This window comes from Triticum dicoccoides, chromosome 2B (assembly GCF_002162155.2).
Source record: "Triticum dicoccoides isolate Atlit2015 ecotype Zavitan chromosome 2B, WEW_v2.0, whole genome shotgun sequence".
Taxonomy (NCBI): domain Eukaryota; kingdom Viridiplantae; phylum Streptophyta; class Magnoliopsida; order Poales; family Poaceae; genus Triticum; species Triticum dicoccoides.
Window position 1 is genome coordinate 798,500,814 of NC_041383.1, and position 11,760 is coordinate 798,512,573.

The following is an 11,760-nucleotide window of genomic DNA, read 5'->3' on the forward strand; positions in this document are numbered from 1 at the left end:
ATATTATGCCTCGCTCATGTCCCTTGTGTATGCTTTGTGTGCCAAGTGCTCCACGAAATTCATGTTCCAATCCCTATGGTTCAGTTTCGCAAAAAAAAAAAAATCCCTATGGTTCAGAATAACCATTACAGTTTAGTTGAAAATAGTACTAGTACATCAACTAAAGATGGGAAAGGACGAAATTGCCAAAAGAACGGACGCACGGGATCCTCTCTTTCTGTTCGTCCAGAACGACGCACCGCCAGCGGGAAAAAAAAGGACGACCCACCGCACGCCCGCTCGACTGCTCCGCCGCCGGAGCTCCGCCCTTCCGCCGGCCGGCCGTCCTCCGCCCCCTTGCAGTTCCTCCACCGAGCGAGCCGGCCCCTTCAGTCCCTCTCTTCCGCGGGGCCCCGTCGCGCCCATTCTTCTCCTCGCCGCGCCGCCGTCCGCTCGACCCCAGCTCATCCCGTCCGCGAAGGAGACAGGCAGCAGCAGCGGCCCGAATCGAGGGAGGGAGGATCCTCTCAGGTGAGCTTCTCCCTCTCAGATGTGATGCCCGTGTCTCTGGTCTTCATTTGTTCTGCGATTATTTTGGTAGTACTGTACGAACTCTAGCACGGGTAATGGATCTGGGATGAGGGATTTACCTGTCACAGGAGATGGGCGATGCCAAATGGATCTGGGATAGAGGGATTTTGGAATCGACAAATGTTCATGGGTGTCAAAGCCTCAAAGGAGGTTCCCAGAACCAACCGTACTGCAGAGCTTGACCGTCTCTGCAACACCAAGACAAAGTTGCCTGCCTTGTTAACATCTAGAAAGATGACAGACTACTGCCCCGAATTTGGAGGCAGCACAGCAACAATTTCCTGCATTTGTTATAACTCCAAGTAGTCTGAACAATTTTTTTTGTGAACTACGATAGATCATGAAGCTGCTGAACTTATAGCAATTGCCTTCATCTTGTTGCAGTAAACTGACAAATGGATAGTAAGGAAAAATACCATAAGAATATAACTGAAGAAATATATACTCTCTCCGATCCAGAATAAGTGTCGTGGTTTTAGTTCAGATAGCATTTTAACTGAAGAACTGGCAGAATTCTCATCAATTAAGTGCCACATTAACTTTTCATTAGTTACGTACAACATTCTCTATATGCAATACTTTTCTCTCGAGTACCAGTTCAATAACCAAACTGTAAATGGGATGGCCAACAAGTAGAATCAGCCAGCAGGCTATAATCCTGTTTCCAATCCTTGAAGAAGAAAGGGAATACAGGAAGAAGAAGGACTCATATATTTAAATGGCAGATCATGCTGTTGCACCCATGTAACAATCTGAGCAGTGGATTCAGTTATTTCATGAAAACAGATTAATATTTTTGTGCGGTCAAATCTATAGTATCCCATCTAAGTGGTGCTTTTTATAGAGGAATAAATTTTTTTGTTTTTTTTTCAGTTTTTCCTGGGTAGTTCAAAGTTTTGGCCAAAAGTTGAATTTTTTCACATCTGAAAATAGGACATGTGCTGAAATTCTTTTGTTATTTTGGTCTCTTGGTCCCTGTCGTTTCTGTCATCTAGCAAAGAAATATGATCAACTGTAATCTGTGGCATTTTATCAATTGGCAAAGCTAAGTCAGTGCATTTGATCAATTGCAGAAAAGATGGGGCATTTTGGCTGCAGCAGAGAAAATATGGAGCATTTTATCAGTTAGCCTTGTTCCAGCGCTGTCCATACCTGGTACGTTTTCTGCACCAAGAGGTCGTCAGAGCTGCTGCAGCAACGTAAATCCGGCGGCCGAACTCGGTGGGGATCCATGGCGTGGATCTGGATGCTCTCGGTGGCTGGAGCCGTCCTCCTGTGGGCGGTTTCCCTCGGGCGGATCCTCTCCTCCCCGACGCCCTACTCCCTGCCTCCAAACCCTCGCTTCCTGCCCCCTCTTGGCGACAGGAGGAGCAGGAACGTGCTCCTGGTGCTCGCCCACCCCGATGACGAGTCCATGTAGGTTACACCTCCACTGCTCCCCTTCCTGTATGCTCTGCATACCAGGTGCTCGATAAAATTCATGTCGCGTCAAACTCTTGTGGCAGCTGCGTAGATCATGTATGGCAGTGGGTATTAATTGACTGGAATCCAGTAGCTTGTGGAAATGATAATAATCAATGGTTTAACTCTGACTCAAAAAAACTGCGGTCCGTCCAATCCATGTGCTGCCTGAGCTTCAGTGTGGATAACTGGATATTATGTGTTTTCCCTTAGTTCTAGTTTGGTGCTTTGGTTGATATATTCTTGATGGCGATGTGTATCTAATGCAGGTTTTTCACTCCAACTATTCTTTTCCTCAAGTCAAAAGGTCACAGCATTCATGTTTTGTGCATGTCTCTGGGTAAGATTGCTACCCTGGTGTTAAGTATGTCTATTTTTTTCTGTATCTTTACGTATGTCCAGGAGCAGTCATCTGCCCATCCATTTGTTTGGCCAAAATACATCATATGCATACCTGACTATTTTATATGAAAATATACTTGAACTTTACTGGATTGTTGCCGGATGTTCTGACACACCATCCACTTTTCCATCAGAAGCATATATAGGTAACCATGGCCCATTCTATCTATGTGGCAACACTTAGAAAAGGAATATTTTAGCATCGCCCACATAACATCTTCCACAGTCCAAATTCAAAATAACATCTGTTATCCATGGACAACGGTCTATATGTGTGGTGATGATCCACTGATTATTATTGGTAAATATTCTAAACAAATCGCCAAAATATGAAGGAGGGCTTTGGGAATGTAATTTTGTTTTCTATACTACTTGATAGGTTCTGTTGACTAATGGATGACTAGAATATGCTATCTTTTATGAAGCATATAATCTTCTGCCTGGCTTACTAAAATGATAGATAAATAGCTGCACGTTTAGAAATCTGTTTCTTTGGCGTATAGTACAAATACAGAAGTACTTGTCTGCATATTAGAGTTGTGCCTAGCTAATCTTTCTGAGTGATTACTACCACTTTTACAGGCAATGCTGATGGTCTTGGAGATACTCGTCAAGAAGAACTGTACAATGCATGTGCGGCTCTTAAGGTACACGGGTTTTCCACTTGTCCATAGCGCCCTCTGGGGAAAGCTTTTGCTCAGCTCCTGACATGGCTCCCATAATTGCAGATTCCAGCTGAGCAAGTTGCAGTCTTGGACCATCAAAAGTTGCAGGTTATTTAGTTTGCACTCATTTTTCATACTCCAGATACTATTCCAAACACACATTGACAGTTGAGCATACCCAATGTATGTTGTAGGATGGGTTTCATGAGAAATGGGATCATGGACTATTAGCCGAACTTACCATGGAGCAGATCCAACTGTGGGATATCGACACAGTAATGACTTCATCTCAGTCCTCACATGAACACCTGACCATAATGTACTTCTTTTACCAGCTGTAGTACGAAGTTGTAGTGTTACGTTTTACACTGATTTTGCCAGTTCTAAACATATTTGAAACCATCGACCTGAGGGAACAGATATGAAATGTGTTGATCTGAACTAGATGTAAAATACAAAATGTTCGAGAAGTATCTAGCAGACTACCACCACATCACTACTTCTGTACTTTACTTCCCCGAATCACTGAATGTTTAAAGGAATATTCTTCACAACCTTTCACTAGTTATACTTGTTCCAGATAAAAACCAATTATCTGACACTGTATTAGCTATCCCCAGTTCTAAATCTCAATGCAATTCCACGGCATACAGTTACTAAGTAGTTTACATCATACAATTGTGCGGTCAAAATGCCCTTATCTGCATTTCTTTGGACCTCTCAAACTGATTTGAATTTTTTCCCTTCTTCAATTTTACTTACTGCTGCAATATGTCATGTTGTTTTAGATTGTGACGTTTGATATCTATGGAGTATCAGGCCATCCGAATCATCGTGATGTTCATCATGGCATATGGTTAGTTAACTTCTCATTTGTTGCTACAGTTCATTAGTTTCTCACATTTGTCTTTACTTATGATTGTTTAGATTACATATATAGTGTTTATCATATTTATGGTGTACATTTTGGATCTGCTGTTCAAGAATCTAAACTGTTTTTATTTTTGTATGAACAGCAAGCTTCTTCATGAGAATCAGCGAGGAAATATTGAAGCATGGGAACTTGTAAGCTTCTTTACAGGAGCCTTGGATTACATTCTCCATGTTTTCTTATTAGATCCTTATAGTCACCTTTTTATTTTTAAGGCCTGAAAGAGTACACAAAATACTTTGTTTGTTTTCCATATGGTGTGATTAAAAGCATTTATCTTGTCAATTTCGTAGGATCAGAAAGGTAGAAACCAATAATACTATTTAATATGTTCTTTGAAAAATGATATATTGGCTGAGTGTACTTTTCTCGGTTAATTTCACTATGTTATTGTATCAAGCTAGATAACTTCCAATTGAATAACATATGACATAAGGAATAAATAATACTTGTACTCTTATGAATGGTTTTTGGACAATGCCAGTCATTTTGATGTGTGTGTTTTTTCTGTCGTTTGTATGGATGTATGTTCACAACCTCTCGTTCTTTGATAAAATTAGCGTGAGCTAACATGATTGGTGTTGGTTTCTTGGGAAATGTAGGTAAGCCTGAATATGTTCCGCAAATACAGTGGTGCAGTTGACATTTGGTTGTCATCTTTGATCTCCTCAAGTTCAAAGCAACTGATGTATTGTCTAGTTAACTGTAACCCATCCAGAACCTTTGAGGCAATGGCTGCACACAGAAGTCAGTGGGTTTGGTAAGTATAATCAGTTTTCTTTTAAATTTGACACATCATCTCATTTTCTGTTGTAAAAACTTGCACTATAACAGAATGGCAGAGGTCAATCTCATAGTCTGAACTTTGCCAAAAGTTTATTTTCAACCTTGACTCTAAAACCATTTGATTTCAAACCTTGAACTATTGAAATCATCCATTTGTCACACTCAGGTGGTTTCACTTGTGGTTTAGCGCACCGTGAATGCTATGTGTCCCCACATCACTGCCATGCCGTTGCCATGTCACCACATTCTGTCTATCCATATGTTTCTGCAAAATTTTCTTCTACATTTACCATTTGTGTGTAACTTTTTATCTGGATGTTGAGGTTTCTTTTAGACTGTTTGTTATTGTAGTGTTTGTTTGTTCGGCAGGGACGTGGTAGGCATACCACATCCACCTCAACCAAAACAGTTATCAATAGTTCGCAGGTGCAATTAACTGTTCTAGAGTTTAAGGTTGAAAAGTGCACTTTTGCCGAAGTTATCGAATCAGAAGGGTAGACATTTTTCCTTCTAGAAATGATGCTAAATTATTTCACTAGAATCTGTTGTTGAGAGCTCAATAGATTTTCATGAGGTGACACAGTTTGACCGTTAACTGGTTGTTGCCAACTTTAGCATATAATTCATGCATCTGGCAATACTTATAATCTTCCTTTTAATATGATGTTGCATCCAGCATTTAAAGACGCTCCAGCGACCAATTCAAAATTCCCAATGTTAGTTTCTGTAGGACGTGCATTATGTTAATTCAAGAAAATCAATGCATTTTTTCTTTTTGCAGGTTCAGAAGATTGTTTGTTAGGCTCTCAAGTTACACATATGTAAACATGCTCCGGAAAATTTAGCATTTGATACTGAGAAGTACCGTCTTGTCGATCTAGATTGTAAATGTGCCTGATGGCTCACTTTACAAAAGCTTCCTATGATCAATGCCAGCAGTTTACGGATCATATCCTTTACTGCATAAGGAGAGTTAGTACAATGATGCTGAAACTTATAACCTCAAGTGATAGTTCTTGCTAAAAGTCTTATTCAGCAAGGGTAGTTGATTATGTTTTTTTTAGTTGCAGTTCTCCTTTTCACAATTGTTCTTTTCCCTAAAGCCTAAGGCGTGCATACGTCTTTGTATTCATCATCGAGGCGTACAATTTTGTAGCCCATGAAGTAGTGAAACAAACATAGTACGTAGATGATTAACCTGGCAAAAATGTCAGGGTGCAAAGATGTAATGACAAAAATTTTAATTTAGGTTCTCTCAATCTGAAAAATGTCTATATTAATTAACTATTTGTTGTTTGCTTTAGTAATCTTAATCTAGATTGGCAAAGTAAAATTTGATAGAAACTATTTACTGGAGTTGATGTTTCCGCACATTCAATGCAGCATTGGATGGAACACAAAACTTACTACCTGGGTGTGATTAGTAAATTCAAATAAAATAGCAAAAGCATTCAAAACAATCTGAAATTTTTTGGCATCGAAGATGCTCCAATGCGCTAGGCGTGTGCACAAATTCGTGGTAAAATGACATCCGAGGAGCTCTCGGCAAGAAAGAACAAGTTTTTGATCTCAGAGAAACTTTGAAAAAACACTGTTTGGAGTCAGGTTTTTTTTATGTACAGCTAGTTGAATGGCATATCCTCCTCGCCATGGCACTTTCTCCGCCGATTCTCAAGAAGGCCAATAGAATCATCAGGGACTTTCTCTGGCATGGACGGAAGGACGCTCGCGCTGACTCTTGCCCTGTCAGTTGGGCGCGCATCTGCCGCCCGCTGGAGCTTGGCGGCCTTTGGCATCCGAGATCTGCACCGCGTTGGCATCTCTCTTCGAGTCCGGTGGTTGTGGCTACAGGGCACCGATCGTGCTCGTCCACGGTCCCATCTTCCGCTGCCTCCCGATCCCGAGGTGTTACAATTCTTCCGGGCATCGGCGGCATGGACAAGTGGTGATGGTACTTCCTGCCGCTTTTGGGTTGATCCGTGGCTGGAGGGCAGCTCCCATCTCGACCATTGTTCCCACCAGGAGGCGGCGCACCCGCACGGTGGCCGCGGCTCTCCAAAACCGTACCTGGATCATGGACATACTGGGATCGCTCCGGTCGGCCGCCGTCATCGAGTACGTCGACGTTTGGCGGCGATTACAGCTCACCACGCTCACCTCTTAGCCGGACACCATCCGGTGACGATGGACAGATAATGGCATCTACTCGGCTTCATCTTGCTACTGTGCCCTGTTCGTGGGATCCACGACATCCAAGCGTTGGTGTCTCGTGTGAAAAATCTGATGCCACCCTGTCGGTAAAATTCTTCTTGTACCTGGCCTCCTTGAACCGTTGCTGGTCCGCCGATAGGCTCGCCCGGCACGGCCTACCGCATGAGCCGGCTTGTGTCCTCTGCCTGCAGGAGCCCAAGACCCTTCACCACATTCTTGTAGGCTGCGTCTTCGCGCGCATCACCTGGCACAAGGTGCTCTCCTGGTGCCGCCCCGCGATCCCGTCATCGGATGGCTCGTCTGCCTTCTTCGGTTGGTTGTCTGTCATGCTTCCCCACTCTGACGGCGGGTGACCGCCGTGGCCTCACTACCATGGTCGGCCTCATGGCGTGGGCTCTCTGGCGTCACCGCAATGTGGTCATCTTCGACAAGATCACTCCACCTCGACGGCCGTCACCACTATTAAGGACGAGGCACGTTCCTGGGCCAATGACGGAGCCAAAATGACTTAGCGATTTCATCCCTATTGCCTGAACTTGTATGAGAGGCTGAGCACCCTCCTCCTTGCTTTCCACTCGCACGATCGCCACGGACACGTCATTTTGTTTACGTGAACGTGACGTGGCCCTGTAATTTCTTTCTCTCTATCAATGCAAAGATACCCTGTCAAGCGTATTACCCAAAAAGAAACAACTAATGTCCTAGACAAATCATCCACACGGTCCACTAGTTTGCACCATTGCACCGATAGCTTCCGACAAGATTACCAATTCCCTATTTTGGTCGAACCAATCAGTATGTTTTTTTGTTCTTTGTTTTTGCGGGGGAAACAATCAGTGTTGTTGTGCTTGATTTTCTTGTTCCAATTGATCAGTACAATTAGCGAAGGAGACCACACCAATTTGGTCGAACAACACATACCATTTGTCGATACTACCCTATCCCAAGCCATGAAAATTTATGATGTTTTTTTTTTGAACCGACATGAAACACAAGGTAATACAAAGAATACATGAAATTTTACTAACAATGAAATATGAAAAGAAATGAATGTAAAACATATGAAAAATATGGGAAATGGTCATTGGATAGAGCATAGAAAAAAAGTCGGTGTGAACGAGTAATAAAAATGTTGAGTTGATGTTAACACTTCATTTCTTAGCACTTGTAAATTTGGAAACAGAAAACAAATTTGTATTAATTTCTTAGCACTAGTAATTAAGATTTCTGTCCTAACTGTTACTACTCTGTTTTGTACTAGTACTCTGGAACTGAAAAATCTAAAGCTACAAGGCTGTTCAGTGTGTATAATTCCTGTCCTAAATGACAAAAAAAATCAATAAATCAAATGCACATTTCTGAAATTAAACGTTTGGATGGGCAGTTCCAAGTTGAACAGTCAGAGAACTGAGACCACAGCGACCCTGTCATCCCTTCCGCACCAGCTGCTCCGAGTCGCCGAGCTCCACCTCCCCGGGGCTCACTACCTCGCCGCCGAAGAGCAGCTCGATCTCTTCCAGCGTCTTGCCTTTCGTCTCCGGGACGAACCTGTGCACGAACACGACCGACAGCGCCGAGATGGCCGCGAACGCCGAGAACGCGCCGGCGACGCTCATGGCGCGCGAGACGGACAGGAACGACATGGCCACGGTGCCGCTGGTCACCCGGTTCACCGCCGCGCCGAGCGCCGCCGCCTGCGACCGCAGCCGCAGCGGGAAGATCTCCGAGCTCGTCACCCAGCAGACGGGCCCGATCCCCACCGAGAAGAAGGCCACGTCGCCGCATACTGCCAGTACGGCGACGGCGACGCCGAGGGTCTTGGGCACCGCCCCGTGCGCGAGCAGCCAGAGCGTCGCCGCCAGGACGGCCAGGCAGGCGGTCATGCCGACCGTGCTGACGTACAGCAGCGGCTTCCGGCCGACGCGGTCGATGAGCACGATGGCCAGCGCGATGAACGCCGTCTTGAAGAACCCGACGGCCACCGTGGCGAGCAGAAGCTGGCTCTCGGTGGTGACCCCGGCGTCCCGGAAGATGGTGGGGCTGTAGTACACCAGCGCGTCGATGCCGGTGATCTGCTGGAAGCACTAGATGCCCAGCCCGGTGACCAGCATCCGGCGGATCGTCGGCGAGGGCCTCGTGAGCTCCCGCCACACCGTCTCGCCGGAGCTCGCCGCGCTGGCCGCGGCCGCCTCGATCTCCGCGAGCCTCTCGTCGGCCTCCTCCTCGCTGACGGTGACCCTGAGAAGCACCTCACGCGCCTCGCCTGCCCTGTTCTGCACCACCAGCCACCTGGGCGACTCCGGGATCACGAGAAGCGCGAAGACGATGGACACCGAGGGGACGATGCCGACGGCGAGCATGACGCGCCAGCCGAGGTGGTCGGGCAGGCCCGAGAAGACGTAGTTGGAGATGTAGCCGAGGAGGATGCCGAGGTTGATGAAGATCTCCGGGAAGGAGGTGAAGGAGCCCCGAGACGCGGCGGGGGAGATCTCGGCGATGTAGACGGGCGCGATCATGACGCCGAAGCCGATGCCGATGCCGGCCAGCAGCCTGCCGGCCATGAGCACGCGGAAGGACGGCGCGAGCGTCATGACGAGGGCCCCGGCCTGGAAGACGGCGGCGGCGAGCCCGATGGTGCGCTTCCGGCCGAGGGCGTCGGCGGTCCGGCCGCCGGCGAGGCTGCCGAGGAGGGAGACGAAGCTGAGGCAGCCGACGAGCACCTCCTGCTGCACCTCCGTGATGCGGAGGTCCCTCTGGATGAACAAAATGCACCCACTCATTACACCAACATCTGAGATTGAAGAAGAGGCAGCAGCTCTAATCAAGTCAACGAAGCAATCAATTCACAAGAAGTCAACACGATTCGTTCACCGGTACTCCTAATAAGAACTGGTTAACCATCTCTGTACGATCGCCAAGAAACTCACGGGGAACAACAATGGAATCGGCATCGCCGGTGCGACCTAGGAGACGGCTAGCTAGCTGCCGGAGATGTGGATCGGTTGCGGCGGAGGCGAGGTGGCGTACCGTAGCCGAGGAGCACGGAGTTGAGGGAGGCGAAGACGGAGCAGGCGAAGACGTATCTGGTGCTGCTCCGGCGCCGCCCGGCACGGACGCCTTCCTCCTCGTGCTCCGGCGGGGCCGCGACCTCGTCCATGCGCACGTACCTGCTCTGCCGGCCGAAGAATCCCGGCAGGCTGGGCGCTGCCGGGTCGGCGCCCCGCAGCCCCATGCTCTGCTTTCTTCCTCCTACAGCAACGAGCCGGAGAAACCTCGAACGGCAGCGTGGTGGAGCGCTGGATCTGACGAAGGAAGAAGAGACGGGGAAGGAGCACGAGGGCAGCCTTGTCACATGTTTTGTCGTATACTTTTCCCGGCATGCACGAGATTTTTGGTCGCCGTTCAACACGAAGGTGTCGCCTCGTCGGGACTCGGGAGCAGCATTTTTCAAAGGGGACATTTTCACTTTGGCCCTTTGACCACCGGACAGCGTAATTTCTAATTCTATGTATGGTGGAATAGATATTTTTATGGTTGAGGAATTGGTTATTAGGAGGAGGATAGGGTTGAGTTATTTACCAAAACCACCACACTTGAGGCTAGGGTAATAATTTAGTACCAGATTTGTGCCAGGGCACAAAAAGTCACCAAAATTGTGCCTAATCTGTAACGCGGAGCACTGATGCTCAGATTTGGTCGAGAAAACAGCGAAACTGACAAGTTAGGCCCACCTGTCGGGCTGATGTGGCGTGCTTGTCTGGACAATATGCTGAGTTGGAGGGGTGTCCCACATGTCAGCCTCATGTCCTTTTCCCCCTATTTTCTTTTCTTCCTCCTCATCTTTATCTTCCCCCCCATCGTATCCCACCAGGGTCATGGACCGCTCCAAGGTCGCCATCGCCGACGACCCGAGCCCTTGCGCACCGGCTCGTCGAGGAGCTCCGCCTGTCGGCCAAGGCAGTATCCTCCCGAAGCTTTGCAGACGCCGTCGCCCTGAGCTGCTCCGCCAGCCGCCACACGAGCTCACGGCCGCCGCACAGACCACCCCTCTTCTCGCCGTTGCTCCGGTCGTGCGCCGCCAACGCGTTTGTCGTGCGCTCCCGCAGTCTTCTCTTGGAGCATGTCGGTCCGTTGGCCATGGGGGCGCTAGCGGCGGCGATGCTTGACAAGGGCGGCCCTTGCCGAGCACGAGCAGCCTAAGACCATCGTGGCGTCCACAACCGCAGAAGAACACCATGGCTCCGCCCGATCTACTCCCTGCCTTTGTTGCATCTGTTGGCTCCATGGTGCGCCGCCGGTGCAGCCTCGGCTGTGCGGTGTGTGTCAGCTCCATGGTCCGCCGCCGGCGCAGCCTTGGCTGTGCGGACAACATGGGCTTGCATGGTAGTGGTTGTGGTCGAAGGCTAGCATCGAGCCTGGTCTACCTCGAGAGCACGGCAGCCCGGTGGCCACCGGCGAATAGGTTAAATTTCCGGGTGTCGCCCATAACCTATTTGTTGAAATGCATAGGAGAAAAAGGAAGAAGAAGTAAAATGCAAAATGCAAAAGAAAGAAAAAAAAATACTTGAGTCACTGACAGGTGGGACCATCGTCCAACTCAGCAGATTGTCCACCCGAGCATGCCATGTCTGAAGGAAATATGCCCTAGAGGCAATAATAAAGTTATTATTTATTTCCTTATTTCATGATAAATGTTTATTATTCATGCTAGAATTGTATTAACCGGAAACATAA

At 47.6% G+C, this 11,760-nt stretch overlaps 1 protein-coding gene and 1 pseudogene across 1 annotated transcript; one reads left to right on the plus strand and one right to left on the minus strand.

Annotated features, from left to right (window-relative positions):
* Window positions 1-231: 231 nt before the first annotated feature.
* LOC119366409 (probable N-acetylglucosaminyl-phosphatidylinositol de-N-acetylase) lies at window positions 232-5,878 on the plus strand. Its single transcript, XM_037632142.1, has 10 exons — window positions 232-510; window positions 1,644-1,986; window positions 2,301-2,371; window positions 3,016-3,080; window positions 3,162-3,206; window positions 3,293-3,373; window positions 3,887-3,954; window positions 4,115-4,163; window positions 4,632-4,789; window positions 5,597-5,878. Exons 2-10 carry the CDS (start codon window positions 1,802-1,804, stop codon window positions 5,658-5,660), a joined length of 786 nt encoding a protein of 261 aa, XP_037488039.1. The 5' UTR covers window positions 232-510; window positions 1,644-1,801; the 3' UTR covers window positions 5,661-5,878.
* A 2,297-nt stretch (window positions 5,879-8,175) lies between these two features.
* Window positions 8,176-10,430, minus strand: LOC119366410 (annotated as a pseudogene).
* Between the last annotated feature and the right edge of the window lie 1,330 nt (window positions 10,431-11,760).

Bases quoted from the DNA above. Each gene is read 5' to 3' on its own strand.
- LOC119366409 (XM_037632142.1), top strand. From the start codon at position 1,802: ATGGCGTGGATCTGGATGCTCTCGGTGGCTGGAGCCGTCCTCCTGTGG. The intron at 2,372-3,015 runs GTAAGATTGCTA...CCACTTTTACAG, and splicing joins TGTTTTGTGCATGTCTCTGG to GCAATGCTGATGGTCTTGGA. The intron at 3,955-4,114 runs GTTAGTTAACTT...TTGTATGAACAG, and splicing joins GATGTTCATCATGGCATATG to CAAGCTTCTTCATGAGAATC.